Source organism: Vulpes lagopus, chromosome 10 (genome assembly GCF_018345385.1).
Source record: "Vulpes lagopus strain Blue_001 chromosome 10, ASM1834538v1, whole genome shotgun sequence".
Lineage (NCBI taxonomy): Eukaryota > Metazoa > Chordata > Mammalia > Carnivora > Canidae > Vulpes > Vulpes lagopus.
Genome location: NC_054833.1, coordinates 94,863,518 through 94,888,551, shown reverse-complemented (window position 1 = coordinate 94,888,551; position 25,034 = coordinate 94,863,518). Strand labels below are relative to the sequence as shown.

General features: G+C 61.9%; 2 protein-coding genes across 4 annotated transcripts in view; both read left to right on the top strand.

The window, feature by feature from the left end:
• Nucleotides 1–910: 910 nt before the first annotated feature.
• Nucleotides 911–12,313, top strand: OSGIN1 (oxidative stress induced growth inhibitor 1). Of its 2 annotated transcripts, none has more exons than XM_041772050.1 (6): nt 911–1,034; nt 5,121–5,225; nt 7,252–7,388; nt 8,232–8,423; nt 8,556–8,647; nt 11,020–12,313. In XM_041772050.1, exons 2-6 carry the CDS (start codon nt 5,159–5,161, stop codon nt 11,966–11,968), a joined length of 1,437 nt encoding a protein of 478 aa, XP_041627984.1. In that variant the 5' UTR covers nt 911–1,034; nt 5,121–5,158; the 3' UTR covers nt 11,969–12,313. The 2 variants fall into 2 exon arrangements, with proteins under 2 accessions (XP_041627984.1, XP_041627985.1); XM_041772051.1 differs by lacking the exon at nt 911–1,034 and adding an exon at nt 1,561–4,690.
• Nucleotides 12,314–13,384: 1,071 nt separating this feature from the next.
• Nucleotides 13,385–25,034, top strand: part of NECAB2 (N-terminal EF-hand calcium binding protein 2) — a 29,351-nt gene continuing 17,701 nt past the window's right edge. The window contains exons 1-5 of one of the 2 annotated variants that reach the window (XM_041772052.1): nt 13,385–13,657; nt 16,138–16,162; nt 21,240–21,348; nt 23,446–23,471; nt 23,595–23,692. In XM_041772052.1, the coding sequence (XP_041627986.1) occupies nt 13,424–13,657; nt 16,138–16,162; nt 21,240–21,348; nt 23,446–23,471; nt 23,595–23,692 (492 nt within the window). In that variant the 5' untranslated portion in view covers nt 13,385–13,423. Of the gene's footprint in view, nt 13,658–14,569; nt 16,163–18,092; nt 18,164–21,239; nt 21,349–23,445; nt 23,472–23,594; nt 23,693–25,034 lie in introns of those variants that run through there. The other variant, XM_041772053.1, reaches the window with a different exon arrangement.

Genomic DNA, 25,034 nt, shown 5'->3' with positions numbered 1-25,034 from the left:
CCTCCTGTGAAGCAGCCAGGCACCCCTAATTTTGATTTTTTAAAAAATTGCACTAAAATACTATTTTCTTCATCACTGTTTTAGGTGATCCCTTAAATTTTGCATGCAAGGCGAGTGCCTCCCATGCCTCCCACAGGCTCCCCAAGCTACAAGCTAGTCCCCAGACAGTAGGGGATGACGGGGTGAGCAATCCTATCAATGATGAAAATCACAGCTGATGTGCACCAAGGTCTACGGCCACATAGTGTTCCAGCTCTGCCCCTTCCTCCCTTCCTTCCTGAGCACCTACTATGTGCTCAACACCATCCTAGACTCCCATAGAGCAGACACGAAACACTTCCCTGTCCACACAGAACCCACATCCGGGGCTGGGGAGCGAGACAAGGAAATAAGAAGTAAGGGTCAGCAAAATGCGAGGTGATGCAGAGAAAAAATAATTGAGTTAGGAAGCCGTGAACCAGGCAGGCGAGAACCGCACCCACCCCAGGAGGGGGGGGGGGTGTTTGCTAGCCCCATTCCTCAGATGAGGAAACTGAGGCAGCTTGCCCAGGAAGTGGCAGGGCCGGCTTCTACCCCGTCACCCTGGGCAGGCTGATGCCTGAGAGCTTTGAACTGGGTGTCGAGCATTGGGAGTCACCGTGGTTGGGGCAGGGGGGCGCCAAGCGCATCCAGGGGGTCTTTCTCCACCTGGAGGGCCACCTCCCCAGGGGGTAAGGCTGGGCTGGCTGGGTCGGGCCCCGGTGCTCCGTGTGCTGGCCGAGCCCCCCGCCCCCGCCCCCGCTCCCGCCCCCGCCCCCGCCCCCGCGGCGGGGCCCTTTAAGGCCGCCCGGGTCTAGTGCAAGTTCATTCATCCAGGCGCCCCTGCTGACTCACGCTTATGAAAGTGGTTTTCTGGCCCCGCCCCCGCCCCCGCCCCCGCCCGCCTCCTCCCGGCCCGTGAAATACCCCGGGCTCTCGCCGCGCACCGGCTCCTCGGTCCCCACGGGCGGCGGCCGGCTCGGCGGAGGCTCCCGGAGCGCCCCCCGCGCCGCCAGGTGAGTGGCCGGGCAGGGCCTGCGGGGGGCCGGGGGGGGCGGGGGAGGGGGCGGGGGGCGCCCCGCGGGGCCCGGCCCGACGCTCCCGCCGCGCCTGCCGGGTGCCCGCCCCCGCGGCCGCAGCGGCCCCGCCGCCCCGCCACGTGACGCGCCTCGGGCAGGAAGGGAGGCGTGGCCGCCCCGGGCCTGGGTCCCGCGGGCTGGGCGCTGCTCCGTCGCTGCGCTGCAGCTCAGCGCGGCCGCCCGGGGTGCGCGGGGTGCCCGGGGTGCTCAGGATGCCCTGGGTGCGCGGGGTGCTCAGGGTGCCCGGGATGCGCGGGGTGCCCGGGGTGCCCGGGGTGCTCAAGGTGTCCGGGGTGCCCGGGGTGCTCAGGGTGTCCGGGGTGCCCGGGGTGCTCAGGGTGTCCGGGGTGCCCGGGGTGCTCAGGGTGTCCGGGGTGCGCGGGGTGCCCGGGGTGCTCAGGATGCCCTGGGTGCGCGGGGTGCTCAGGGTGCCCGGGATGCGCGGGGTGCCCGGGGTGCCCGGGGTGCTCAGGGTGTCCGGGGTGCCCGGGGTGCCCGGGGTGCTCAGGGTGTCCGGGGTGCGCGGGGTGCACGGGGTGCTCAGGGTGTCTGGGGTGCTCGGGGTGTCCGGGGTGCCGAGGCTGGCTGGGCTCCGTGGGGAGGGCCCCGGAGGGGAGCTGCGGCAGGCGGCCCTCGTGGGCAGTGCCCCCCCCCCCCCCGCGGCCTCCCTCACCTCGGCGCGGGCTCTCCGACCCGGACCCCGGGGCCTCGCCCACTGCCCGCCCGCCCGCCAGCAGGTGCTGCGGGCAGGACCCCTGCTCGGCGGCTTTGTCGGGGGCATTCCCGGGGCAAGGCCGGGCCCCACCGCGGTCTGCGCCCCCAACCGGGATAGGAGCACCCTCCAGGGAGGGGAGGGCTGGGGGCGCCTTCAGAGCCAGGCGAGCGGAGGGCCCCAGCGGTGCCCGGTGAGTGCAGCCCTGCCCGCGTCGGGGAGGCTGGAGCTTCAGGGAAACACCTCATCATTTAGAGCTGCCGGCGCTGCCATCTCCTCGTGCTTATTTGCTTCTGTGAACGGCGGCGTCTGTCCTCTGAGCTGTTTTCAGCTGGCACTTGCCGTCTTCAGCCCAGAGGGACTCAAACAAAAACTTAGCACTTAGAGTTGGCCGTTCCCAGGCCACAAAACTAAAGCGCATAAATGAAAATGGAACTGGTCTCAGACTGGGCTGTCAGTCGGCGGGGTGCGCGGTCTTCCAAGGTAACCAGAGCGCTCAGCTGCTGGGGGGCCTCAGGATGCTGCCCAGGAAGTGACCTCTGGGTGGTGACCTCATGTGTATGGCATCTAGAGGCTTCCGGGAAGGAGCACTGGACTTGGAGCCCAAAGCCATGGTGGTAAATGGGACCCTCCAGCTCCTGGGAAGCACGACAAGACACCAAGGGCTCCTGCCAGCCCCTCTCACCCAGGAGGGGGAGAGGGACCGTCAAAGGGACAGAAAAGGTGAAAGGCGTGGCCCAGGGTGGGGATGCTCATTTTGCAGAAGCTCTGGGGAGTTCAGGTGGATTCAAGCCTCAGGGGTCAAACTCTAGGTCTGTCACCCACTGGCTCTGTGACCTTGGGGGCATGGCCTCACCTCCCTGAGCCTCAGTCTTCACATCAGTGAAGTGGGTGGCCATGAGAATTAAAGTTGTAGGGCATAGGGAACCCTCAGCAAGGCCATCGCGTGGGTCCGCAGAGGGCAGTAGAGACTTGAGGTGGGTCCCTGGGGCTGTGAGGGAAATTCCAGAAGAGAGTGTCCCCAGGACCACCAGGGTCCCCCAGTGCTCAGCAGGTAGTGAGAAACTGTTCCCTCCCAGTGGGGAACGTGGGCCCGTGGCCTCCTTGCCAGCGCAGGGGACAGAGCAGAAGGGTGAGCAAGGACAGATGGGTAGGCTGCGCTGTCAGCCTGGCTGGGCTCAGCCCCTGGCAGAAGCTGTCACACCCTGTCACCCTGTCCTCCTGAGCCCGGCTCACTGACCTCACTGCCCTATCTATAATATAGGTCTGAGTGTAAGAGTACATATAACAGCCCAGTTAAATGAAGATTACGTTAGTTAATGTGTATAAAGTGTTGAGAACATGCTTGGCACCTAGCCAGCTCTTCACAGACGTGCAGAAATGTTGGCCCTTTGTGGTGTTGGTAAGTGGTGGTGGTGCCACCCCGAAACCCTTGCCCCGGGGCAGACAGCACATCCCCTGCAGGGAACCAGGTATGGAGAAGGCCACGCAGTCCCTGATGCCACTTTGTTCATCTCCTGGGGACCTGGGGCTCACCCAGATAGGAGGAGGAGGAGGCCGTCCATGGGCCTGGGCCCCGGCCCCAGCGGAGGCAAGGAGGGCAGTGCTCAGGGCACCTCAGAGCACCGATGAGGGAGTCCCTGACACACACCCCCGCCGTGCCACTTGCCGCTGTGTCTTCACCTCTGAGCCTCACTGTCCACCTGCCAGCGGAGGAGGTGACACGGCTCAGCTCTCAGGGTTGCCCGACCCAGTGCTGTCACTTAGGTGTGAGCCCCTTAGAAACTGTAAAGTGTGGGGAGAAAGGCCCGTCGTCACTGTGAGAGCTGTTCCTTGTCCACCCGCTCGGGACCTGCCTGGGGGTAGATGCTGGTCATTGCACATATCAAATGTCATATTCCGGCCGTGATCATGTCTTGTCACCATTCAAGATTGCTTTCTTTCTTTTTTTTTTTTTTATAATGTGAATTAGTTGCCCACTTTTCTGAATCTGAGAATGCACATAAAAATCCAATTTTCTGCCTTCTCTGGAAGAATTCTGAAGGCAGTGGCCCTGGGCCCTGGGCCCCCATCCCTCGCTGCTCTGGGTGGTCCAGGCCATGTGACAGCCCGCTCCCTCCTGTGCGAGCGAGAGAGAAAGAGAGAGAGAGAGAGTGAGTGTGACCCTGGGCTGAGCCCCAGGTCCCCCTGGGGCAGGCCAGTGGCACGCACAGTGGCCTCGGCACCACTTAGCCCTGGGTTTCAAAGCCAGCCTCATGATGCTGAGCAATCTGTGTGCCCTCTCTGGGCTCCAGCTGACACGTCTGTGCAGGGGGGTCGTAACTGACTGTACTTTCTGCGTGGGTCAGGGTGAGGAGGGTGTGAGAAGTAGCTAGGTCCGTGCAAAAAGCCACACATTCCTCACACGCCCGTGTGGATGTTGCCTTGTGGCCATCAGGACAGCAGGGGATGGGGGCAGTGGGTGAGGCCGGAGGCTGGTTTGGGGGTCGTGGCGCAGGTGGGTCTGGACCCTGCCCCCGCCTGCAGCGCCAAGAACTGGGTTGAGGGCCCTATGAGTGATGTGATGTGGGCCTGTGGCCAGCAGGGGGCGCGGGTGTCCCAGAGACGAGCAAGTTTACAGGCCTCTTCCCCTAGGACTCTGGCTTCCAAAGTTTCAAGTCCACCTGTTCCAGCTGAGCGGCTGAGCAGCCAGTGAGCTCCGGTCCTTTCTCAGGGGCACATTTGCTCCAGCCAGTGCGTCACGGCCATCACCTCACTGTGTCCCCTCCCCCAACAACGCTACGGGGTAGAGAGCATCATTATTCCCATTTTATAGATGAGGAACCAGACTCGGAGAGGTGCAGGAATGGGCTGTAGTCACCAGCAGGAAGCACCTTGCCAGGTGATGGCTCCAGAGTCCCCCCGGCCGCACCAGAGACCTGAGGGCTAGATTGGGGTGTGGGTGCTGTGGTGGTCACAAAAGTGCTAGGCAGGGCTTGCCCCCAGCAGGGCACAGGAGGCCTTACAGAAGATGCACCATAAGCTTTCATCTGCTGATGAAATGGGGAGAGTGGGGTGGGGCCCAGAGATGGAGGTGGCTGCCTGGAAGAGGGGACCCTGTCTAGCGGGGCTGGGGGGGCGTGTAGGCAGTTTGTTTGGAATAGAACAGGTGTAAGGAGGAGAGAAGAACAGAAGAGTGGCCTGATATGCCTCAGCAAGGACCTTGGACTTGACCCCGAGCACCACAGGCCAACACCCTGCAGCCTATAGCTGGGAAGTCAGTGCATGACACCGCAGGCTCACCCAGTGGCTCTTCTCCCCCCTTCCCCCAGGTCAGCTGCCAGCTCCGAGCTCCCCACCAGCCACAGCCATGAGCAACTGGAGGAAGGACCACCTCGGCACCAGCGCCTCGGAGCCCCTCCCTGTCCTCATCATTGGTGAGTGCACCCAGGGCAGGGAGGGTGCTGCTCTGAGCCCCTAGGGTGGAAGGTCAGGAGCCAGGCAAGCCCAGGCCAGGCCTTTCTTTACAAGAGCAGTATTTTTTTTTTTAAGATTTTATTTATTTATTCATGAGAGACACAGAGAGAGAGAGAGATAGGCAGAGAGAGAAGCAGGCTCCTCGCAGGGAGCCCGATGTGGGACTCGATCCCAGATTCTGGAATCACGCCCTGAGCGGAAGGCAGACGCTCAACCACTGAGCCATCCAGGTGTCCCTAGAGCGGTCTTTAAAATTGGCCATTGAGCATTCACTCCGTGCCTGGTGCTAGGCCTAGCAATTTGCAAAACATCATTCCCTGGAATCCCTCCAGGAAGCCACGAAGCCAGGGCAGGATGATCCACTAAGGTTGCCCAGGAAGGGCGACAGGGTCTGGTCCTCAGCCTGCAACGGTCCCTATGCTCACCCTCTGCCTGGCACTGTGCTAGGTGCCCAGGTGGGGGGACGCAGCCGAAGCATGTGGTTCCTGTGCTCGGGTCTGCAAAATGGGGGATAGGCGGCCCCTCCCCTCTGCACGCAGCAGGTTGAACCATATGAAATGGCCATTTCTGTAAATCAGAAGCAGTTGAACATCAGTGATTGCATATGGTTTGTCCCAGTGGCCCCCTGCGACGGGTATTATTCTCACAGCACCAGATAAGAAGTCGGGGCAGAGGGAAAGACAGATAAGAATAGAAGCCATGTCCTGAGGGTAAATGCCCAAGAAGTGCCACAGATGAGCAGTGTGACTCATTCGAGCTTGGGGACTGGGGGCCCCACATGGGCTTTGTACCCCTCCGTAGTCCCCCACTCCCCGCCCCCACATAGGAATCTATCTGTAATCTTTTACTTGTCTAACCAGCCAGACTGTCAGCTCTGGAGGACAGGACGAGTTCTTAAGTGATCTTAGAATCTCTGTCACCTTGTTGTGTGACCACAAGCAAGTTACTTAAGCTCTCTGAGCCCCAGTTTCCTCAAGTATGAAAGGGGGAAAAGAGCAGCCTGCACCTCACTAATGTCACTGGGAGGGCACAGTGAGGTAATGCACTTCGTGGGGCCCGATCCAGCAGCCGCATCTCTCTCGTGTCTTATTATTTTGTTGTTAAACTCTCTGGACACGGGACGCCTGGGTGGCTCAGTGGTTGAGCATCTGCCTTCGGCTCAGGTCCTGATTCCGGGTCCCGGGATCGAGTCCCTCATTGGACTCCCTGTGAGGAGCCTGCTTTTCCCTCCGCCTGTGTCTCTACGTCTCTCTCTGTGTCTCTCATGAATAAATAAATAAAATCTTAAAAAAAATAATAAAATCTCCGGGCACATAGTAGGCCATCAAGAAACATCAGTGGGGGCAGCCCCGGTGGCCCAGCGGTTTAGTGCCGCCTTCAGCCCGGGGTGTGATCCTGGAGACCTGGGATCGAGTCCCACGTTGGGCTCCCTGCACGGAGCCTGCTTCTCCCTCTGCCTGCGTCTCTGCCTCTCTCTCTGTGTGTCTCTCATGAATAAATAAATAAAAATCTTAAAAAAAAAAAAAAAAGGAAAGAAACATCAGTGGTTAGTTAGCATCTGTTACTTCACTGTTGCTAAAGTACTACGGAGGAGGCGCTCAACAATCATTCGTTACTTTGTTACTGTCTTATGCACCGTGCAGGGACATGCAACTGGCTTATTGTTTTATTTCTTTATTTTTTAAGATTTTACTTATTCATGAGAAACAGAGAGACAGAGAGGCAGAGACACAGGCAGAGGGAAAAGCAGGCTCCATGCAGGGAGCCTGACGTGGGACTCGATCCCGGAATCCAGGGATCACATCCTAGACTGAAGGCGGCTCTAAACCGCTGAGCCACCCAGGCTGCCCTGGCTTACTGTTTTAGTTTGATTTTTATGAATAAAGAGCAAACCAATGAACCGGTCAGGTCAAGACCAAAGCCCTCAGTGCTGGTGGTCTCTGGCACCTGAAAGCACCGCCCTCTGACCCCACCCTCTCTCCGCAGGCAATGGCCCCTCGGGCATCTGCCTGTCCTACCTGCTGTCTGGCTACACCCCCTATGTGAGACCGGACGCTGTCCACCCACACCCACTGCTGCAGAGGAAGCTCACGGAGGCTCCGGGGGTCTCCATCCTAGACCAGGTGGGCCCGAGCTCTGGGGGGTGGGACAGGGGACACGCCCACCCGGGGCAGGCAGGGCAAAAATAAAGACACACGTTTGTTAGACGCAGGACCAAATGGGGAACACGCACGACCGCAAAGTCAGGCAGGGAAATTGTGCAAGAGGAACCAGGGCTATCTCTTGAGACCAACAAATTCCACACCTGCTTGTCTCACATCCCCTAGACCGGTGGGTGGGTCCTAACCTGCTCTCCTGGGCACACTTGGCAACATCGGGAGACAACGTCGGTTGTCACAACTGGAGTGGTGGCCCCACTGGCTCACAGGGTCCTGGCCCAGGGATACCATTTAACGCCCTACGGTACACAGGAGCGTGCCCACCACAAAGCACGAGTCTGCCCAAACGTCAGTAGTACCTAAGTTGAGAAATCTTGCCCAAATACTTTGGTTTGCTACACCCCTGCCCAAGAGGGCCCACCAATCCTCCATACATGCCCCTTGCCTTCCAGAAGGCCACTCATCGTCCACTCCCTCTACTTCCGACATCATTCATCCTCCTAGCCCCTCCCACCTTTAAATTGGCTGATGAGGAAGTAAGCTGGTCCAGATCAGCAATTTTCGAAATGCCTCCTACGGGACTTTAGTTCCACAGACAAAATGCTCCTACCCCAGTAAGTGTTGGCAAAACTCAATGTATAAAGTCAGCTGCAGGACTTGTCAGAGCCTTTACTGCATTGATGGGCATTATCTCCTTCTGCGAGGCTGCATTTTCCAAGCTTGTCTGACCTCCCTGATGTTAGGCTGAGGGTGCGAGACTGGGCAACCTTGCGCCATTAGCGCCTCTGACCTATGCACCACCTCCAGGACCTGGATTACCTGTCCGAAGGCCTTGAAGGCCGGTCCCAAAGCCCTGTGGCCCTGCTCTTTGATGCCCTCCTGCGCCCGGACACAGACTTTGGGGGAAACATGGAGTCCGTTCTCACCTGGAAGCACCAGAAGGAGCGAGCCATCCCCCACATGGTCCTAGGCCGGAACCTGCCTGGGGGAGCCTGGCATGTGAGTGGGGGCTGGGGGAGTATGAGGGGGGCTTTGGGCCTGAAGTCAAGGCCTCCCATGCCCTGCTTCCCTGCCTCCTTGTTGGGCTGGGGCTAGGAGAGGCCTGGACCAAAGGTCTTCTTTTGCTCACAGTCCATCGAAGGCTCCATGGTGACTCTTAGCCAAGGCCAGTGGATGGGGCTCCCAGACCTGCAGGTCAAGGAGTGGATGTGCAGGAAGCGAAGGTGAGGAGGCTCTGGAAAGCCCGGGGTGGACAGGGATGAGTGGGGCCCACCCCCACATGCAGCCCAGGAGCCAGAGCTATAGGGGCTGTGAGGCTCCCCTAGCCTGCCCTTCCTCTTACTCCAGGGTGGGATATGGAGGCTCCGCTGGGGAAAGGGCTTGTCTGGGTCCACGGGGGGCTGGACTGACCCCAGGACCCTGCCAGTCTGATGCATAACTCCCCAGCATGGTCCCTGGGAGCGTCCCGGCCTCTAAGGAAGGCGTGATGGCTGGCCCTGCTCTGTGCCTCTGGCCAGGCTCCCTGGCCCTCTGGCCTCCCTGCTGCCCTTCATCCTGCTCAAGCCTGGCCTAGAATAATCTTTCCACTTCTAGATCAGCTAAGAGGTTGCACTTCCTTTAAAAAAAAAATGCTCTTGCAATAAAATCATAACCACATATAGAAAAGGAAGACAGCTCACCCCAACCCCATGCCTGTACCCATCACTGTCCCGTTTGGGGGTCCTTCCCCCCATCCTCCTCCACCTTGTTTCCTGTTCCATCATGACCACACTGCACACGTCTGACCATCCTGGAGGAAAAAGCCCAATCACTGAACAAATGAATTCCAGCCCCTGCTCATCCTGGGGAGCGAAGCAGCAAGTTCCCCGGGTGCTCCAGGGGGGGGTGCAGGGTCGCCACTTGGGTGGTGGCTGACCTTGTGTGACCCTGTTCCCTCCGACCCCAGGTGCCATGACACAGGCTGGTCGTCCCCACCCAGCAACTCAGTTTCACAAAGACTTTGTGTCCCTGCAGACTTGGCAGGAAGATACCCAGGCTAGTGCAGGGATGTGTCAACAGAGCGACAGGAACTGAAATTTTAATCGTAGACATACTTTTATATTTCACTTTCAAATTTAACGTTCAGGCATAAGGGTTTCACGTGGTGAAGACAGCGTTTGCAACTGTCTTTTACGGGGCCACATAGTATTCCCCATCAAGCACATCTGCTCCTGCTCCTGTGCGCCGGGCCACACCCACGGCAGCCACACTCCCTGCCCTCCTGGTGCCTCCAGGGCTCCGAAGCCCCCCCTACCCCCAGTCCTGGGGCTTTGCTTCTTAGAAAGAACCCTAGATGTCGCACCTTAGGACCGTTCTCTGGAACAGTTTTTACTCAGAGAGGGGAAAGTGACAAACCCACAGAAAGCAGAGTTCCAGTTTCAGGAGCAGACCGGCGGGCTGGGCTGCGTGGCATGGCCTTGGGGGATGCGATGTGAGCTGGTGCTACCGTTGGTCCTGCTGGGTGTCACGTAGGATTCTCTGTGTTTTTTAAATTGAGAGAGAGACAAGCAGACCCCACACTGAGTGCAGAGTCCAGTGCGGGATTCGAAACCCAAGAGTCAGGCACTCACCGACTGCGCCACTCAGGCGCCCCATGTAGGATCGCCCTTAACACGTCCGTGGTTAGAGTAGGTAACGCGTCCCAGGTCACCCAGGTAGACGGAGGAGCTGAGATCCTGCCGAAGCCCGTAGCTCAGGCACCTGGAGACGCTGGCCCTGCGGTCATTGCCCTGGGAGGAGCGGCAGTAAAAGTGAAAACGAGAGTAGCAACCCCGATAATAACAGTCTGCTGGGGCTGTGCGTGCAGGGGACTATGCCCAGTGCTTTGCACGGCTTGTTTTGAAGTGAACCTGTTGTTGAAATACAGTCTTTCCTAGAGGAAAGTGCATGACTCCAGCGCACACAGGTGGTTGCAGTGCTTCAAAGTGCACACACCTGCACCGCAGCTGCCCAGAAGCAAGAACTAGGCCTCCTGCCCCCCGCAGCCCTGCTCTTACCGTCCCCATCACGGCCCCCTTCCTCCCGCCCCGGGGGAGCCACTCTCTACCGCTAACCCCGTAGAGCAGCCTTACCTGTTTCCGAGCTTGGGAGAGATGGAAGCCCAGCACCTTCGTGTAGATTCGTAATTAGTCTTTGGAGGTAGGACCAGTGGCTGACTCTTCCCTGCCCCCCACCACCTGGCAGCTTCTATCCTACGATTTCTGTGCACATCACAGCCGACCCTCAACAGCCGCGTGAAATCACTCTGTCACCACCATCATCCCTGTGTGCAAATGAGAAAACTGAGGCATGGAGTGTTTCAGGCACGTAGCTCACCAGCAGGATTTGAACCCAGGCCACCTGGCTTTAGAGACCACAGTCTCAACCCCACCCTACTGAGGAAACTGCATTAGCTCTGTTTTACACATGACGAGTTGCAGGCTCCGAGGGGGTAAACTAAGTCCCACAGTTGGGGAGGCAGAGCCACAGTCCAGCCGCCGGCCTGGTCACCCCCAACTGTGGCCCTCCACCCCAGGTCTGCTCTCTGACACCCGCCCCCCTGAATCCTTCCCTTCAGAGGTCTTCGTAACAGCCGAGCCACGGCTGGGGACATCGCTCACTACTACAGGGACTACGTGACCAAGAAGGGCCTGGGTCACAACTTTGTGTCCGGTGCCGTGGTCACGGCCGTGGAGTGGGGGACACCTGTGTCTGGTGGCTCCGGGGCTCTGGCCTCCAGCCCCCTCTTCCAGGTGAGCGGCGTCCTGACCACGGAGGACCAGAGCCAGCAGCCCTTCTCCCTATGCGCCCGCAACGTGGTCCTGGCCACGGGCACGTCTGACAGCCCGGCGCGCCTGGGCATCGCCGGGGAGGCCCTGCCCTTCGTCCACTACGAGCTTTCGGCCCTGGAGGCGGCCACAAGGGCCGGAACGGTGACCCCGGCCTCGGACCCCGTCCTCATCATCGGCGCGGGGCTGTCGGCCGCCGACGCGGTCCTCTACGCCCGCCACTACAACATCCCCGTGATCCACGCCTTCCGCCGCTCCGTGGATGACCCCGGCCTGGTCTTCAACCAGCTGCCCAAGATGCTGTACCCCGAGTACCACAAGGTGCATCAGATGATGCGGGAGCAGTCCATCCTGTCGCCCAGCCCCTACGAGGGCTACCGCAGCCTCCCCGAGCACCAGCTGCTGCTCCTCAAGGAGGACCGCCAGGCCGTGTTCCGGGACGCCCAGGGCCTCCAGAAGGTCTTTGGCGTTGCCCTGGTGCTGGTGCTCATCGGCTCCCACCCGGACCTGTCCTTCCTCCCCGGGGCCGGCGCCAACCTGGCCGTGGACCCCGACCTACCACTGAGCGCCAAAAGGAACCCCATCGACGTGGACCCTTTTACTTACCAGAGCACCCAGCAGGAGGGCCTGTACGCCGTGGGGCCCCTGGCTGGGGACAACTTTGTGCGGTTTGTGCAGGGTGGAGCCCTGGCAGTGGCCAGCTCCCTGCTGAGGAAGGAGGCCAGGAAGCCGCCCTAGCACCCAGCCTGGCATCCTCGTACCCAGGCCCTAAAGAGGAAGGCAGATGACCACGGCCCTTGCTGGGCGCCCCAGTGAGAGAAGGGGGCCTCTCCTGGCAGGAGACAGGAGGGGCCGTGAGCCCAGGCGACAGGCCTCTTGGATGAAGAGGAGTGGGGAGCCCAGGCTGCCGGGACTCAGACTAGTATCAGGGTGGGAACAGATGCTGCAGGCCAGAGGGGGGCGGTGATTTAGGGTGAAAGCTGCTGGTAAGAGCTGGGGTCACCAGGGCCAGCTGAGCCAAGAGGACTCCAGGCTCTACTGCTTCCAGAATCAGGTTCCAATTAAACCCAGTGCCTGCCTCCACTCCCGTGTCTGAGGATTCTGTGTGTGGGGAGAGGGCTGGGTGCCCCGGGAAGCACAGGGCCATGTGGGAGGTCCTTGGGATGGGGAGTTTTGTGATAAGGGATGGTGCCCAAGTCTGGGTACAGCTGCGTTAGGGACGTGAGGGGAGGATGTGTGTGGGGAAGGGTATGCTGGGGAGGCCTTCACAGCCCTGCCCACCCCTCCAGCCTGGCCCCTGACTGTCTGCCACGCTCCCTCCTGGTCACACTGTCTCTTCAGTCCTTCATGCTCCCTCAGCTCGCACCGGCCACAGGGCCTTTGCAGGGGCGGGTCTCCCACCCAGGACACTTTACCCTTCTAACTCCTCTTCCACTGCCGTCAACCTAAGGGTCACTTCCTCCAGGCAGCCTCCTCCGTCACCAGGGCAGTCCCGTTGGTGGCCCAAGGTTCCCGGGCGTTCAGAAGTAATAGTTGGTTTATCTGCGGACTCACTCCCCGCTTGGATGTAGGTTCCAGGAGGCCGAGGGCAGCCCCGCCCCCGCCCAGTCCCAGGCCCTCACTCATCCTTCCGACAGGTGGGTGGTGGTGGGTGGGGCGTGAGGGCAAGAGGGTGCTGGGCGCCGGCCGGGCGCTCCGCTGCGGCAGGGCTTGGGGGGCTCGCAGGCCCGGGGGCGGGGGAGGCCGAGCGCGCGGGCGCCGGTTCCCGGAGCTGCCGCCAGCAGGGGGCGCCCCGGGCTCGCCGGACACCTGCGCTCCGGCCCCTGCGTGGGCGCCGCGGGGGGCTGGGGGCTCCGGGAGGGGCGGCCCCCAGGGCAGGTCCGCGCCGCGCAGCCCCGCGCCCCGACCCCAGGCCTCCCGGGCGCCCCTTCCGTGCGCGGGCTGGGCCCGGCCCCGCAGCCCCCCCCCCCCCCCCCGCGGTCACCCCCTGCCGCGGCGCCGGGCGGGGCGGGGCGGGGCGGGGCGGGGGACGCGGGCACGTGGCCCGGGGTCCGGGCGAGCCCCCCCGCGGTGGCCGCGGCCGCGGGCCGAGGGAGGCGGGGCGGGAGGGGCGGGGAGGGGCGGGGGCGGGGGCGGGGGCGGGCCGCGGGCCGGGCGGGGGTCGGCGGGCTTCCGGGCGGCGCGGGCGGCGCGATGTGCGAGCGGGCGGCGCGCCTGTGCAGGGCCGGCGCGCACAGGCTGCTCCGGGAGCCGCCGCCGCAGGGCCGGGCGCTGGGCGGGCTGCTGCGCTGGGTGGGCGCCAGGATGGGCGAGCCCCGGGCGCCGCTCGGCCCCGCCGCCCCCGCCCCCGCCCCCGCCGCCGCCCCCGGCCCCGGCCCCGGCCCCGGCCCCGGCTCCCCGCGCGGGGGCACCGCGGTCATCCTGGACGTGAGTATGCGCCGGCGGCCCCGGGACCCCGCGCCCCCCGCCCCGGGACCCCGGGACCCCGCGCCCCCCGCCCCCTGGACCCCGGGACCCCGCCCCCCCGAGCCCCCGCCCTCCCCGTCCCCGCGCCCCCCGCCCCGGGGCCCCCGCACCCCCGAGCCCCCGCGCCCCCCGCCCCCCGCCCCTCCCGCCACGGCTCGGGATCCCCACCTGCTCCGGGCCGGGACCCCTCGGCCCGGCCCCGCCCCCTCCCTCGGTCCCCCGCCCCCGCCCCTCCCTCCCCCGCGCCCGGTCACTTCTTCTCCGAGACCCCTCGCCCGGCCCCAGGCTCCGGTGCCGACTCTCATCCTGGCCGCGGACCCGGAGCCCGCGTGTTCCCGCCCAAAGCCCCTTCCCCCGCGGCCAGCAGCTCTCGGGAAGCGAAGCGCCCTCCTGTCCCCCCCTCAGCGGACCGGGGCCGCCTGGACCCTCCCGGGCTCCCCGCCCCGCTCCAGCCTGAGCCGCGTGGGCCCTCCGCCCCTGCACGCCCGGCGCACCCGGGAGCCCCCCCCCGGAGCCCACCTCACCCCCCCCCGGAGCCCACCTCACCCCCCCCCGGGAAGCCCACCTCACCCCCCCCCAAGCCCACCTCACCCCCCCCCGGGAGCCCACCTCACCCCCCCCCGGGAGCCCACCTCACCCCCCCCCCCGGGAGCCCACCTCACCCCCCCCCAAGCCCACCTCACCCCCCCCCAAGCCCACCTCACCCCCCCCCCCCCGGGAAGCCCACCTCACCCCCCCCCCAAGCCCACCTCACCCCCCCCCGGAGCCCACCTCACACCCCCCCCCCCCCCCCGCCCTCACCCCAGGAGTGGGAGGAAGCTTCTGCGGGGCGGCCGCTGGGGGTGGGGGCGTGGGGGAGGGCGAGGCGGCGGGGGCCCTGCCCCGGGCACCACCCCAGTCCCGACAGCCCCCACAGGACCTGCATGTCCCGGGGAGGGTCCTGGGCCCCGGGGGCTCCTGGGTCAGTTGTGTCTGCATGTCTGATTGTTGGGGGAGCGTGGATCTCCTCTCCCCCTTCCTTCCTCTCTCCTGGAACCACAGCTGGCCCTGGGCAGAGAGGGCTGGGCAGGGAAGGGGGAGCTGGGCTGTGGGGTGCTGGAGGCTGCCCCCAGAGACATGCAGGCACGTGCACACACACACACACTCTTGCACAGCCAGATCCTCTCTCAGGTCCCCCACAGAGTTCGTGTGGGGAAAACCGGGGCCACCCTTGCAGGGAAGCCCTGTCCAGACCCTTCCCGTTCCCAGCAGTGCAGGCAGGAGGCTCAGGGTCCTCCTGGTGCTGGTGCGGGTGGGCTGTGAGACTCCTCCATCTAGGAGATGGAGTGATGAGTGGGGGTGGGGAGAGGACTCCTGGAGCCACCTTAGGTGGTCTGCACCATTCACTTGCTTGGCGTGACCAGCATGGGCACCTGCGGCGGGGGGACCCCGGCCCCAGAGAACTTTGCAGTGGGGAGCCGGGGTGTGGAGTGCCCAGGCGGGCAATGGGTGCTCTGCTAATTAGTCTCCCTTCTGCCCCAGCCACGGCAGCTCCTGCTCGAGCACCCCCAGCTAGGGTTTCAGCTGAGGGAAGAGGGGGGTGATGTGTAGGAAGCCCTTTCTGAGCTGCTGCTTCAGTTTGTCACAGTCTCGAGTACTTGAAGGGACGGGGGGGGACATCTGTCCTTGGCCCCAGGGCAAGCACCAAAGGTCAGATGGTCAGAGGGGTTGGTGCCTCCCCCTGCTCCTTCTGTTCACCGTGGCTCACCTTCTTCTAAAAATACCAGGAGGACTTATCTGGTCTCAGCTCAGGTTTGGGGGGGTGGCTGTCACCCCCCCATCCCTCCCCCACCCCCTCCCCGTGCAGCCAGAACCTGGCACCTGCAGCTGGCTTTCTGAGCTCTTCACGGCCTGCTTCCACCCACTCCCCCACCTGAAAAATAATCCAGCGCTGCCCCTGGCTGGCCCAGTTGCCAGGCCTGGAGGTTCCCTTAGCAGACATCTCTGTTGACACTAAACCAACCTCCGTGGGGGGAAATCGGGGCTCCCACGGGCTTCCTAGAGGGGTGCAGCGGTATGAGGCGTGTGGCTGTGTCCGTGGGACACAGATTCCCATTGTGTGAGTGAGCGTAGCACAGTGGGTGAGGCCGCGTGGACTGCTGGCTCTGCAAGCACACCCGCAAGCATGTGGATCGGTGTGAGCGTGTGTGTCCACGTGTGTGTGCGCGTGTCGGCACAGAAGAAGAGTGGGTGCTGCTTCCTCGCAGGCGCCTGGGAGGGCTGTGCCTGAAGCATCCCTCCTGCCCTGGATCCCAGCCGGGGGCTCCTGGGGGAGGGGCTGCTCAGCTTCTCAGGCCCCCCTGCACCCCCCCCCAGGAGTGGGATCTCAAGATGAGTTGGGAGCCCCTGGAGGGCGCCTGCCCCTCTGGGGCCCAGGCTGACTCTACTTCTCTTCTCTGCAGATTTTCCGCCGGGCGGACAAAAATGGTGAGTTTCCCTCCCAGGCTGTCCCCTGAACAAGGTCCTGGCTCTTTCTGTCCTGACGCTTCGGGGGCAGGGACCCAGGCTTGGGACACAGACCACCTTGTACGTGATGGTTTCTGAAGTCAGAAAGCCGAATTCTGGCTCTGCCCTGTGCCTCAGTTTCCCTGTCTCACAGTGGAATTCACATAGTTCCTGCTTGGTAGGGATGCCACAGGGATTCAAGGAGTTGGTGTCTGTGATGCCAGGATGTCTTGCACATAGTAGGTGCTTGGTGTACTTCAGCCCTCATCCTGCTGGGCTGGGCTGGAGCGGCCCGGGTAGGGGTTGCCTAGGGAGCACCCTTGAAGGAAGCCCTCAGCCTCACTCCAGGCCCTGCCCAGGCCCTGGCACAGGTCTTCCTCACTGCCACCTAATATACTCGGTGCTGTTGCTCCTGTCCTGATGATTCCGTAGTGGCCCAGAGGGTGTTAGTGACTTGCTCAGGGTCACCCAGTTGCCTGAAGGCAGTGGAGCTTGTGCTGCAGACGCCTGGACCTTTCCCCACGTCAGGCATCCTCCCCAATGATGTGAGCAGCACATTGTCATGGCCACTAAATTCATGACACGGCACCTCTCCTGACTTCGACAATCTCCTCCGTACAAGGAAGGTGGGGGCCTGAGAATGACCACGTTTCCCAACGCCCCCCAAGCCTGACAGTTGCAACAAGGAGCAGCACAAATTCATGTAAACACCGTGGTCCTTATTCCTGGGGCCAGAGCAGCTCTCTGTGGACTTTAGCCAAGACAGTCCCTCTGCAGGCCTCAGGCTTCTCATCTCTAAAGTGGGGTGCTAACGCTTAACTTGCCTGTTTTCTTGGCTCTTGGGAAAATGTAGGGAGGAGATGTGAGAAGGTGGGGAGCAGATGGCCCTGGGGCCCAGCACCTCTCCTGCATGGCTGGAGGTGATGGTGGCAGCGCTAACCTGGGTCCCCAGCACCCCTGTCCCTCTGACCCTGGGGGTTACTGCTGACCCTTCCCCCACCCCGGTGTTGAGAGCTAGAACATGAGGCCTTGGGGGCTGGGGGTACATAAGCCTGGCCTGGAATCAGGGCCTCAGGGTCTCTATCCCTTGCCCCCTTGCCTCCCAGGCCTCTTGGGACACGGGACTCTCAGCAGCAGTCCCATTTGGAGCAGGAAGGAGGGAGAGGGATGTGGGGGGCCTCCAGTGACCTCGAGAAGCAGTTGTGACCTCTAGGCCCAAACAGCCTCTGAGCTTCAAGCAGGGGGCCGAGGGGCTTCATCCCTGACGTGGGTGTCTCTGTGGCGTCTTCAGAGCGCAGGCACCAGGGGCTGTGTGGTCACCTTCACCTGCTGACCAGGCCCCCTGGGCAGATCGTGAGCCCCTGGCCGGTAGGAATCGGAGCTTGTCCCTGTCATGGGCCTGATGCCCGGCACCCAGTGGGTCCTCAGCCAGCGTCTGTAGGCTTACAGGTACCAGGTCTATTCCTCGTTGAGTGCAGCTGTGCACGGCCACGGGGTGCAGCCTGAGTCCGGCCGGGGAGCCCCCCCACGGCGGCTGTCTGCATGGCCGTGTCTCTGTGGTACTGCTGGACATATGGCACGTGTGGACCTGGGTGCCTCATGCACCTGCTTGCGGTGGGAGGTGTGGGTGGCACACTGGCCTCCCTTCAGGCACAGATGGGGACTCCTCCTTGTCGCCTGTTGCCCTGTCAGAGGCCGTGTTTCCACCCCCTGAGCACAGCTGTGGGGGTCCCTCGACGTGGCTCTGCGGCCCCCACAGAGGCTGGGCCCGTCCTCCTCCTGGACCTCAGGTCTTCCTGGCCACCGCAAGGACCCCCGGGAGGCTGTCACCAGGGTTGATGTGGGCATGTGATGTGGGTTCCAGGGGAGCTTCTGGGGCCTGTAAGCAGGTGAAATCCCTTCTCTGTCGCAGGGACTGCCGCGTTCGAGTCCTGGCTCTGACACTTGCCAGCTCTGTGACCTCAGGCCTCAGTCTCCCCATCTGTAAGTGGGCATGATGACGCCGGGACCCCCCCTCAGAGGGCCCTGGTGGAGCTAGCACGGAGTCCAGGCACCCGTGCCACCTGTGGGCTCGGACACCACGGTTTGCCCGCAGGTTTTGGGTTCCCACCTGTGCTCCCTGGGGAGTTCCTACCTGTGTCTGGGGGGGCTGCCGGCGGCCACTGAGCACCCACTCATCGACCTCATTGGGGCTTTACGGTGCTACTGCTGGGATCAGAAGCATCACCGTCTTTCTAGACATGACAAAAGCCAGGCCCAGAGCTCGCAGGTGCGGGACTGCAGATCCTTGGCTGGGGAGCCACGCAGGCAGTTCTGATGCTGCCTGGCCCCATTTGAGAACGTGTGTGGGTTGGGGGTTAGGAGTAGGTGTGGACGCAGGTGCAGCCAGAGCTGCACACAGCGCACACGCACTGAGCAGTTTAACACAGGGGGTGCCTGCCTTGCCCCAGGCACCCACAAGAGCGACCCAGGGGTGCAAGGTGGGGTGTGGTCTCCTGGACAAGCTTCCGGATCCCAGGGCCAGGCGCTCGGGTCTGGCCTGTGCTGGCAGCTCTCAGGGCTCGGGCTTCTTCATTGAGATAGCCCCGTCGTCACTCCTAGGGGAGGCTGGGGGTCAGGGTCTGCCCACGCCTGGGGCATGAAGCCCAGACGGTGGCATGTGGCGTCCAGCGGAAGGGTGAGCGCCAGAGTGCATGTCTCTCCAGGGACACGGACATGCAGACTCCTGGCATTTGAAAGGTCACCACGACAGAGGCTGAGCTCATGCTAATTAGCGAAGACACCTGCAAACGCCCACTCGGGGTCCTTGCTGGGAGGGAGGGGCGCCAGGCCTGCTCCTCTGATGCTACAGAGGCCTGGGTAGGAGATGTTACTTCCCTCATTAGCGGATCTGGGTTCATTAGGGCTGTGGTAGGACATTCAAGGTAAATGTCAGCCGAGAGGACTGTGCTCGGGCGGCCCGGTGGGCGTCCCAACGCCTGCTCTCCCGAGGGCAGTGGGGATGGAGGAACCTGGAGGCCGGAGGAGCTGGAAGCAGAGAGATCCCCCCGCCACCCCCCGCGCTGTGTCCGTGGCCGCCGTGACCAATCACCGCCGCTTCCACTGAGTGCAGGCATGGCCTCAGCTCTTGCACACAGCCCTGGGAGGGGGGGCAGTTAGGGGGCACGGTGGGGGGTCTTCTGGCCAGAAGACTCTGCCCCGGGTTGGCGTGAGAGCATGGGCTTGGGGGCCCGTTGGCCGAGGTTCTAACACCAGTTGTGATACCTTTAGCGGTTCTGTGCCTCGGTTTACCACTCCGTGAAATGGGAATCTTGTGAAAATCGAATGCGTAGAAAGAGGCCCACGTGTCGGCCGTGATTCTGCGTGGTGCTTCCTTGTTTTTCTCAGCAGTCTTGTCAGAGGAAACCAGGGAAGCGTCCTCTTTTTCACAGACTAGAAAGAGCCAGCGGAGAGCTTGCGTACTACGCAGCTGGTACCGGGAAGTCCTTTCCACAGTGGTCTTTTCTGGGTGTGCAGGGGGGCGGGGCGGGGCGGCTGTGTTTGGGGACAGGGGACTCTTGTATTTGAAACTTACAAACCCGTTTCCCTCTGTGATGCTGAAAGTGGAGCCCGGATGTGAGGCAGCCAGGAGGTTGCACATTCATATCCCCCCTCCCCGCCCCTGACGCCGTGTGCCTGCTGGGCCAGAGGGGAGACGGGGCGGGAAACCGAGGCAAGGTGCGAGGCTGTCCCTCCGCTGAGCTTCTACTTCCGCTCTACTGGGAGCCCCTGCAGAGCTTGTGGGAGCAGAGCTAGATCATCCCGATCCCGAGCCTTTAAAATACAAGAATGGGGGTGCCTGGCTGGCTCCGTCGGTTGAACGTCGACTCTTGATTTCAGCTCAGGTCGTGATCTCGGGGTCCTGGGATCGAGGTTCGTGCAATAAGGAGTCTGCTGGAGATTCTCTCCCTCTGCCCAATCCCTCCTCCCTCCTGACCAGGAAGGGGCATCTCTTTCTAATCCACACAGGGGTGCCATGTGGGCTTGTAGGGACTTTGATTGCAGAGTGGCTGGAATAGAAGGGGGTCTGTGCTGAGGGGCTGGGGGCTTCCTTCCCTCTGACTCCCACGGCCCCCACCCCACAGGTGTGGCTCCTTTAAGGAGCAGCAGGGAGCTGGGCTGAGATGGTTGAGGAGGGGGTGGTGGAGGTCCTTGCAGGAGCTCCGCAGGTGTGCCCAGGTGGAAGGAAGTTGCTGAGGCTGAGGGTGGAAGTGTGGGATCTGCCTCTCCCAGAGTCACTGCCCTTCTGCTGTGAGCCCCTCCCTCAGTGACCACCCGCCCCCCGCCCAGGAGACTGCCCCCCACACACATGCTGGTGCCCAGGGGTCCTGTGTGTGGACGGAGAAGAGGTGCAACAGAGGGTGGGACCGTGCTGGGCCCTGGGCAGCCTGGGTGCCTCCCTCCCTTGCGGTTTGGCGTCTTCACGGTTGGGTCTCTGGCGGGGTGAGAACTCCCTGCCAAGTGTCAGCAGCTGTTGCACATCAGACCGCATGAAGGTCTGGGCTCGAAGTTTGTCATGAGGAAGGGGCAGAGGGGAGGGGGGTGTCCCTCCCCCAAGTCAGGACCTGGGTGCTGAGGTTGGAGAGCATGCAAGTATGGGGGGCACTTGGAAGCAAGAGAGAATGGCCATCACACCCCGTGGCCTCTGTGCAGGTGCCGCCTTAAACCGCACCCAGCTGCAGGTGGTCGGCAGATGAGGAGAGAGGTGCACCTGCCGGAACAGGTGCTCTCCCGTAGTTGAGCGCATCAGCGACGAGCCCCGGCAAACTCGCTGCTGCTTGTGGTGGTTGCCAGTTTGGGGATTATCTGTAAGTGGGTGTTGAGGTGTGGGTCTGGGAATTAGCCGGATAAGTCGGCGATATTCTGTGAACTAGAGTTTCCTCATTTAGTTGGGCATTCGCTGGGTGGACGGAGATGATCTGGCCGGAGTTTATCTGTTGATTTGGAAATTGTCTGGATTTGGGGGACGTCTTATCGCTTAGACACCAGCTGCTCTACCTTCTTCCTCCCTACTTTGCAGACGATGGGAAGTTGTCCTTGGAGGAATTCCAGCTCTTTTTCGCAGATGGCGTCCTCAATGAGAAGGAACTGGAGGATCTCTTTCACACCATCGACTCTGACAACACCAAGTGAGCGAAGCCCTGGTCGCTGGGGCGTCCAGGGGGTCTGGGGAGGACCGTCTTTCCCCTCAGCTAGGGCATCAGTCTCTCCTTCCCACTCCCTTGGAGGAACAGGAGATCCAGAACATCCCCACATTCACTGATCCGAAAGTCGGATCTGTTTGGCCCCCCACTGGCCGGGGTGACCTGGGAAGTGGGCAGTTGGCATTGCTTTGGCAGTTTGTCCTTCCTGAGCACACATGGCTAAGAAGGGACAGACCCTCGATCCTGCAGCATGAACACAGGGGACGTTGGCCTCCACCTTCTGCCGACTCAGCCTAGCTCTGACCCCGGCACCTGGTGCTCCTCCGCAGTCCGACCTGAGCTCCGTGACCTTGATCTCACGGCTCTTGTCTTAAACCAGACTGACCAGATACAATCCTAGCTCTGACTTTAACCTCACTCCTCTGTATCTAGCTAAACCCCACTGTAACCCCCGGAACTTGCATCTCAGAGCTAAAAACTCTGGCCTAAGCCATCCCTAAGTCACGCAAAGTGCTCGTTCTATTGTTCTACTCACAGGTACGCGACCCCACGACCTCACCCCCTGCCCCCCACCCCCACAGGATTCCCAAAGCAGGATGAGGCCCAGCCCCCTTCTCTTCCCCTGAGTCGGTCACCTTCCTCGGGCCCACACAGGCCCACTGGGAACCAGAGTTCCGAGGGTGCTGCTTGGAGCAGATTTGATGAGTTGGGGTCCCCTGAGACAGGCTGGAGGTGGTCTGGACAAGGAGCTGCCCCCAGGCCTGCTTGCAAGGGACACAGCACAATCAGTGATGGCCTGGACCAGAGGTTGGGGCTGAGAGTGTCCTGGGAGGCACAGGCTGGGGACCAGGGTGGGCAGGTGTCCCTGTCCGGGGAAGGCCACTTGAAATGGCTTCCTGCCCTTCCTGCCATAGACCCAGTGAAGGGCTTTGGTTCTGCAAACAGATGGAGGTTTCTGAGTGGTTCCTGCAGTGCCCCCAGGGAGCCCTGAAAGGGCTAAGCACAAGCCTCTTGGTTTACTCATTTTCATGGTGCCTTTTGTGTTGGGCAGGTGGGAAAGGAGGCTTTGGTTGGAGAGTTTAACCAATGAGTGTGTGACCTCACAGAAGGTCAGAACTCTAAAGACTTTAGTATTATCTTCTCCAGCATCCCCATTCATTCTTTGGGATGCTAAACAGGTTTTTTGCCCAGAACAGTTCACATGGATCAGAAAGTACTAGTAAAATCCTAGTTTAAGCACAATTACACAAGCTTCCTTTCTGCAGGACTTATCAGAATATCTAATATGTGATGTGAATTGGAGGAAGCTCCGAGACAGGGCTTCCAAAGCCTCTGAACGTAGAAGCATCTTACTGAACTCGGGGTTCCAGGAGCTCTCCAACCCAGGGCAGCCCCTCCTCTCTCAGGGAACTGTGGCCCAGAAAGGGCCAGGTTATCAGAACCTGCACAGACACTCAGGTCCCCGGCATCTGATGCTAGCACCCCGCACCACTATGTCTCTGTTCTGAGGCTGCTACACGCAGCTTCTCCAGCATGGGTGGCATTCTGGTGCCCAGTCTCCTCCGAGGAAGGACATTATCCTCTTGAGTTGTAGGAATGAGGATGCGGGGCACCAGGGCTAGGGTGGGGACGAGGAGGGCTGTCCCAGGACCCAAAGATAGGGAGGCCCCGGGGCAGCCTACACTGGTCTTGGGCCCCCCACCTTCTGTCCTGTTCCCTCTCTTCTCCCAGCCCCCGGCCTAGCCGTGTTTCGGGTCCCCTGTGCTTGTGACGCAGGGGGTGGGGAGGGGCACGGAGAGGAAGTGAGTGGTGGTGGGGCCAGAGAACACACAGGTGTGGGTCCCTGCTCTGTCCTTGGGAGAGGCGTCATCCTTGACCTGCTGCAGCCTCACCTGCAGAGCAGGGTTCACAGGGCCAGCCCAGCACGTGGGGTGGGCAAGAGAAAGAGAAAGAGAGAGATTGTGCGCACACGCACACACTTGAGCGGCGGGCACTTCACCAGCCCGGCCGTGCACACTGCGGAGGGGGAGGGCGGGTGGGACGGGACAGGCCTGACCCAAGTCTCCCTCCTTCTCTCTGCAGCCACGTGGACACCAAGGAGCTGTGTGGTAGGTGCCCAGCTCTGCATGGACCAGGACCAGGGTGGCGGGATGGGACTTGGGGGAGTGACGGGGGCACAGGTGGGATCCTCCTCATCCTCTGCCCCTGACCTTTGCTTTGCCTTCCGTCAGATTACTTTGTGGAGCACATGGGGGATTACGAGGACGTCTTGGCCTCCCTGGAGACCTTGAATCACTCCGTCTTGAAGGCCATGGGTTACACCAAGAAGGTGAGAGGGTGTGGGTGGCCCCTGGGGCTCCAGGGCCTCAGTGCTGGTTTGGTTTCTTCCAGGATGTCCTCACCCAAAGGGGCCCTGGATGTGTGATGCCGAGGGTTTGGGTGGGTCTGGCTCTGGGGTAGACTTTCCTCGGGGCACCCAGAGAGGGCTGATAGACACTGTGAAGTGGATGGAATGGCTTGGCGAATGGCCTAGTCCTGTGGTGTCTGGTTTGGAGCAAGAGGCCCTTGTGTGGAACTGAGTCTAGGTGCGTAGTCCTAGAGAGGGGGCGGCGGCCTGGCTGAGCCCTCCGGCATCCTGGGATGGGTGGGGGACCCAGCAGGCTGGCACCTTCTGTAGCAGAGTTACAGGATGGGGTCCTGCATCTGCATCTGACTCAGCCTCTGGCGTGAGAACTGTGTCCAGGCAGCAGGGCCATTAGGAATGTGGGGAGCAGGCCCAGGGCAGGGTCCCCCGTGTGTTCCAGAGAGAGGTCTCGGAGGTGGCCCAGCGGCTCTGTCCACAGTCCCGTCACCCCTGTGGGCACGTGGGCCCTGGAGGAGGACGGAAGGCAGGGAGCCAGGCCCGAGGTGGGGGCTGGGCGTCGTGCAGTCTCTGTTGAAGTTCATGGGCAGAGGCAGCCCGTTCCCCCAGCCTTGGTCTGCACCCCACTGGGCCGGCGGCTGCTGAAAAGGTAGGCATCCAGGGAAGAGGTGCACACAGAGCTTGCTGAGACCCACAATGGCTGGCCCTGGGGGTAGTCACTGCCACTGTCACCAGCCCCATTTCACAGCTATGGAAACAGGCTCAGAAGAGGGACCCCTGCAGAGTTGTAGCTGGATGGCCGTTGGCTGAACGAAACATTGCTGGCTGAAATGAGAGGAGACGCTGAGGCAGGGACCTGGCGGGTAGTCTGGGGCATGGCTGTGGACTCTGCACCTGCCCAGGGGTGACAGGAGGGCCATTCAGCTGGGAGGGGGATAGCAACTGAGCGAGGCATGCAGGGAGAGAGTGGGGAGCAGGATGCAGACCTGGCTGAAGGACCCTGAGCCAGCCGCTTCCCTCTGCGAACCTCAGTTTCTCAGTCTGGGGAATGCAGCCAGTGTTTACCTTATGGTCCTCAGGGGGGAATGAATTCATTAAGGTCTCTGAGCTGCTTAGCACAGCACCTGGCACAGAGCAGAGGTGACTCTTTCATCATTAGCCCAGACAGAAGCAAGACGACGTTTTTTGTCAAATGGTAGCAGTTACTGCTCTGCACGGATCAGAGAATCCCTTTCCTCCTGTAGGTCTCAGGAGAGCGAGGCCTGATCCCGAACCTCCCCGAACCCACGTTCCCATTCCTGTCCTCGCG

What these genes read in the sequence shown, in the direction of transcription:
- OSGIN1 (XM_041772050.1), top strand. Translation starts at nt 5,159, where the DNA reads ATGAGCAACTGGAGGAAGGACCACCTCGGCACCAGCGCCTCGGAGCCC. An exon ending in CCTCCCTGTCCTCATCATTG is followed by an intron (nt 5,226 to 7,251) that starts GTGAGTGCACCC and finishes CTCTCTCCGCAG; the next exon opens with GCAATGGCCCCTCGGGCATC. An exon ending in TGCCTGGGGGAGCCTGGCAT is followed by an intron (nt 8,424 to 8,555) that starts GTGAGTGGGGGC and finishes TTTTGCTCACAG; the next exon opens with TCCATCGAAGGCTCCATGGT.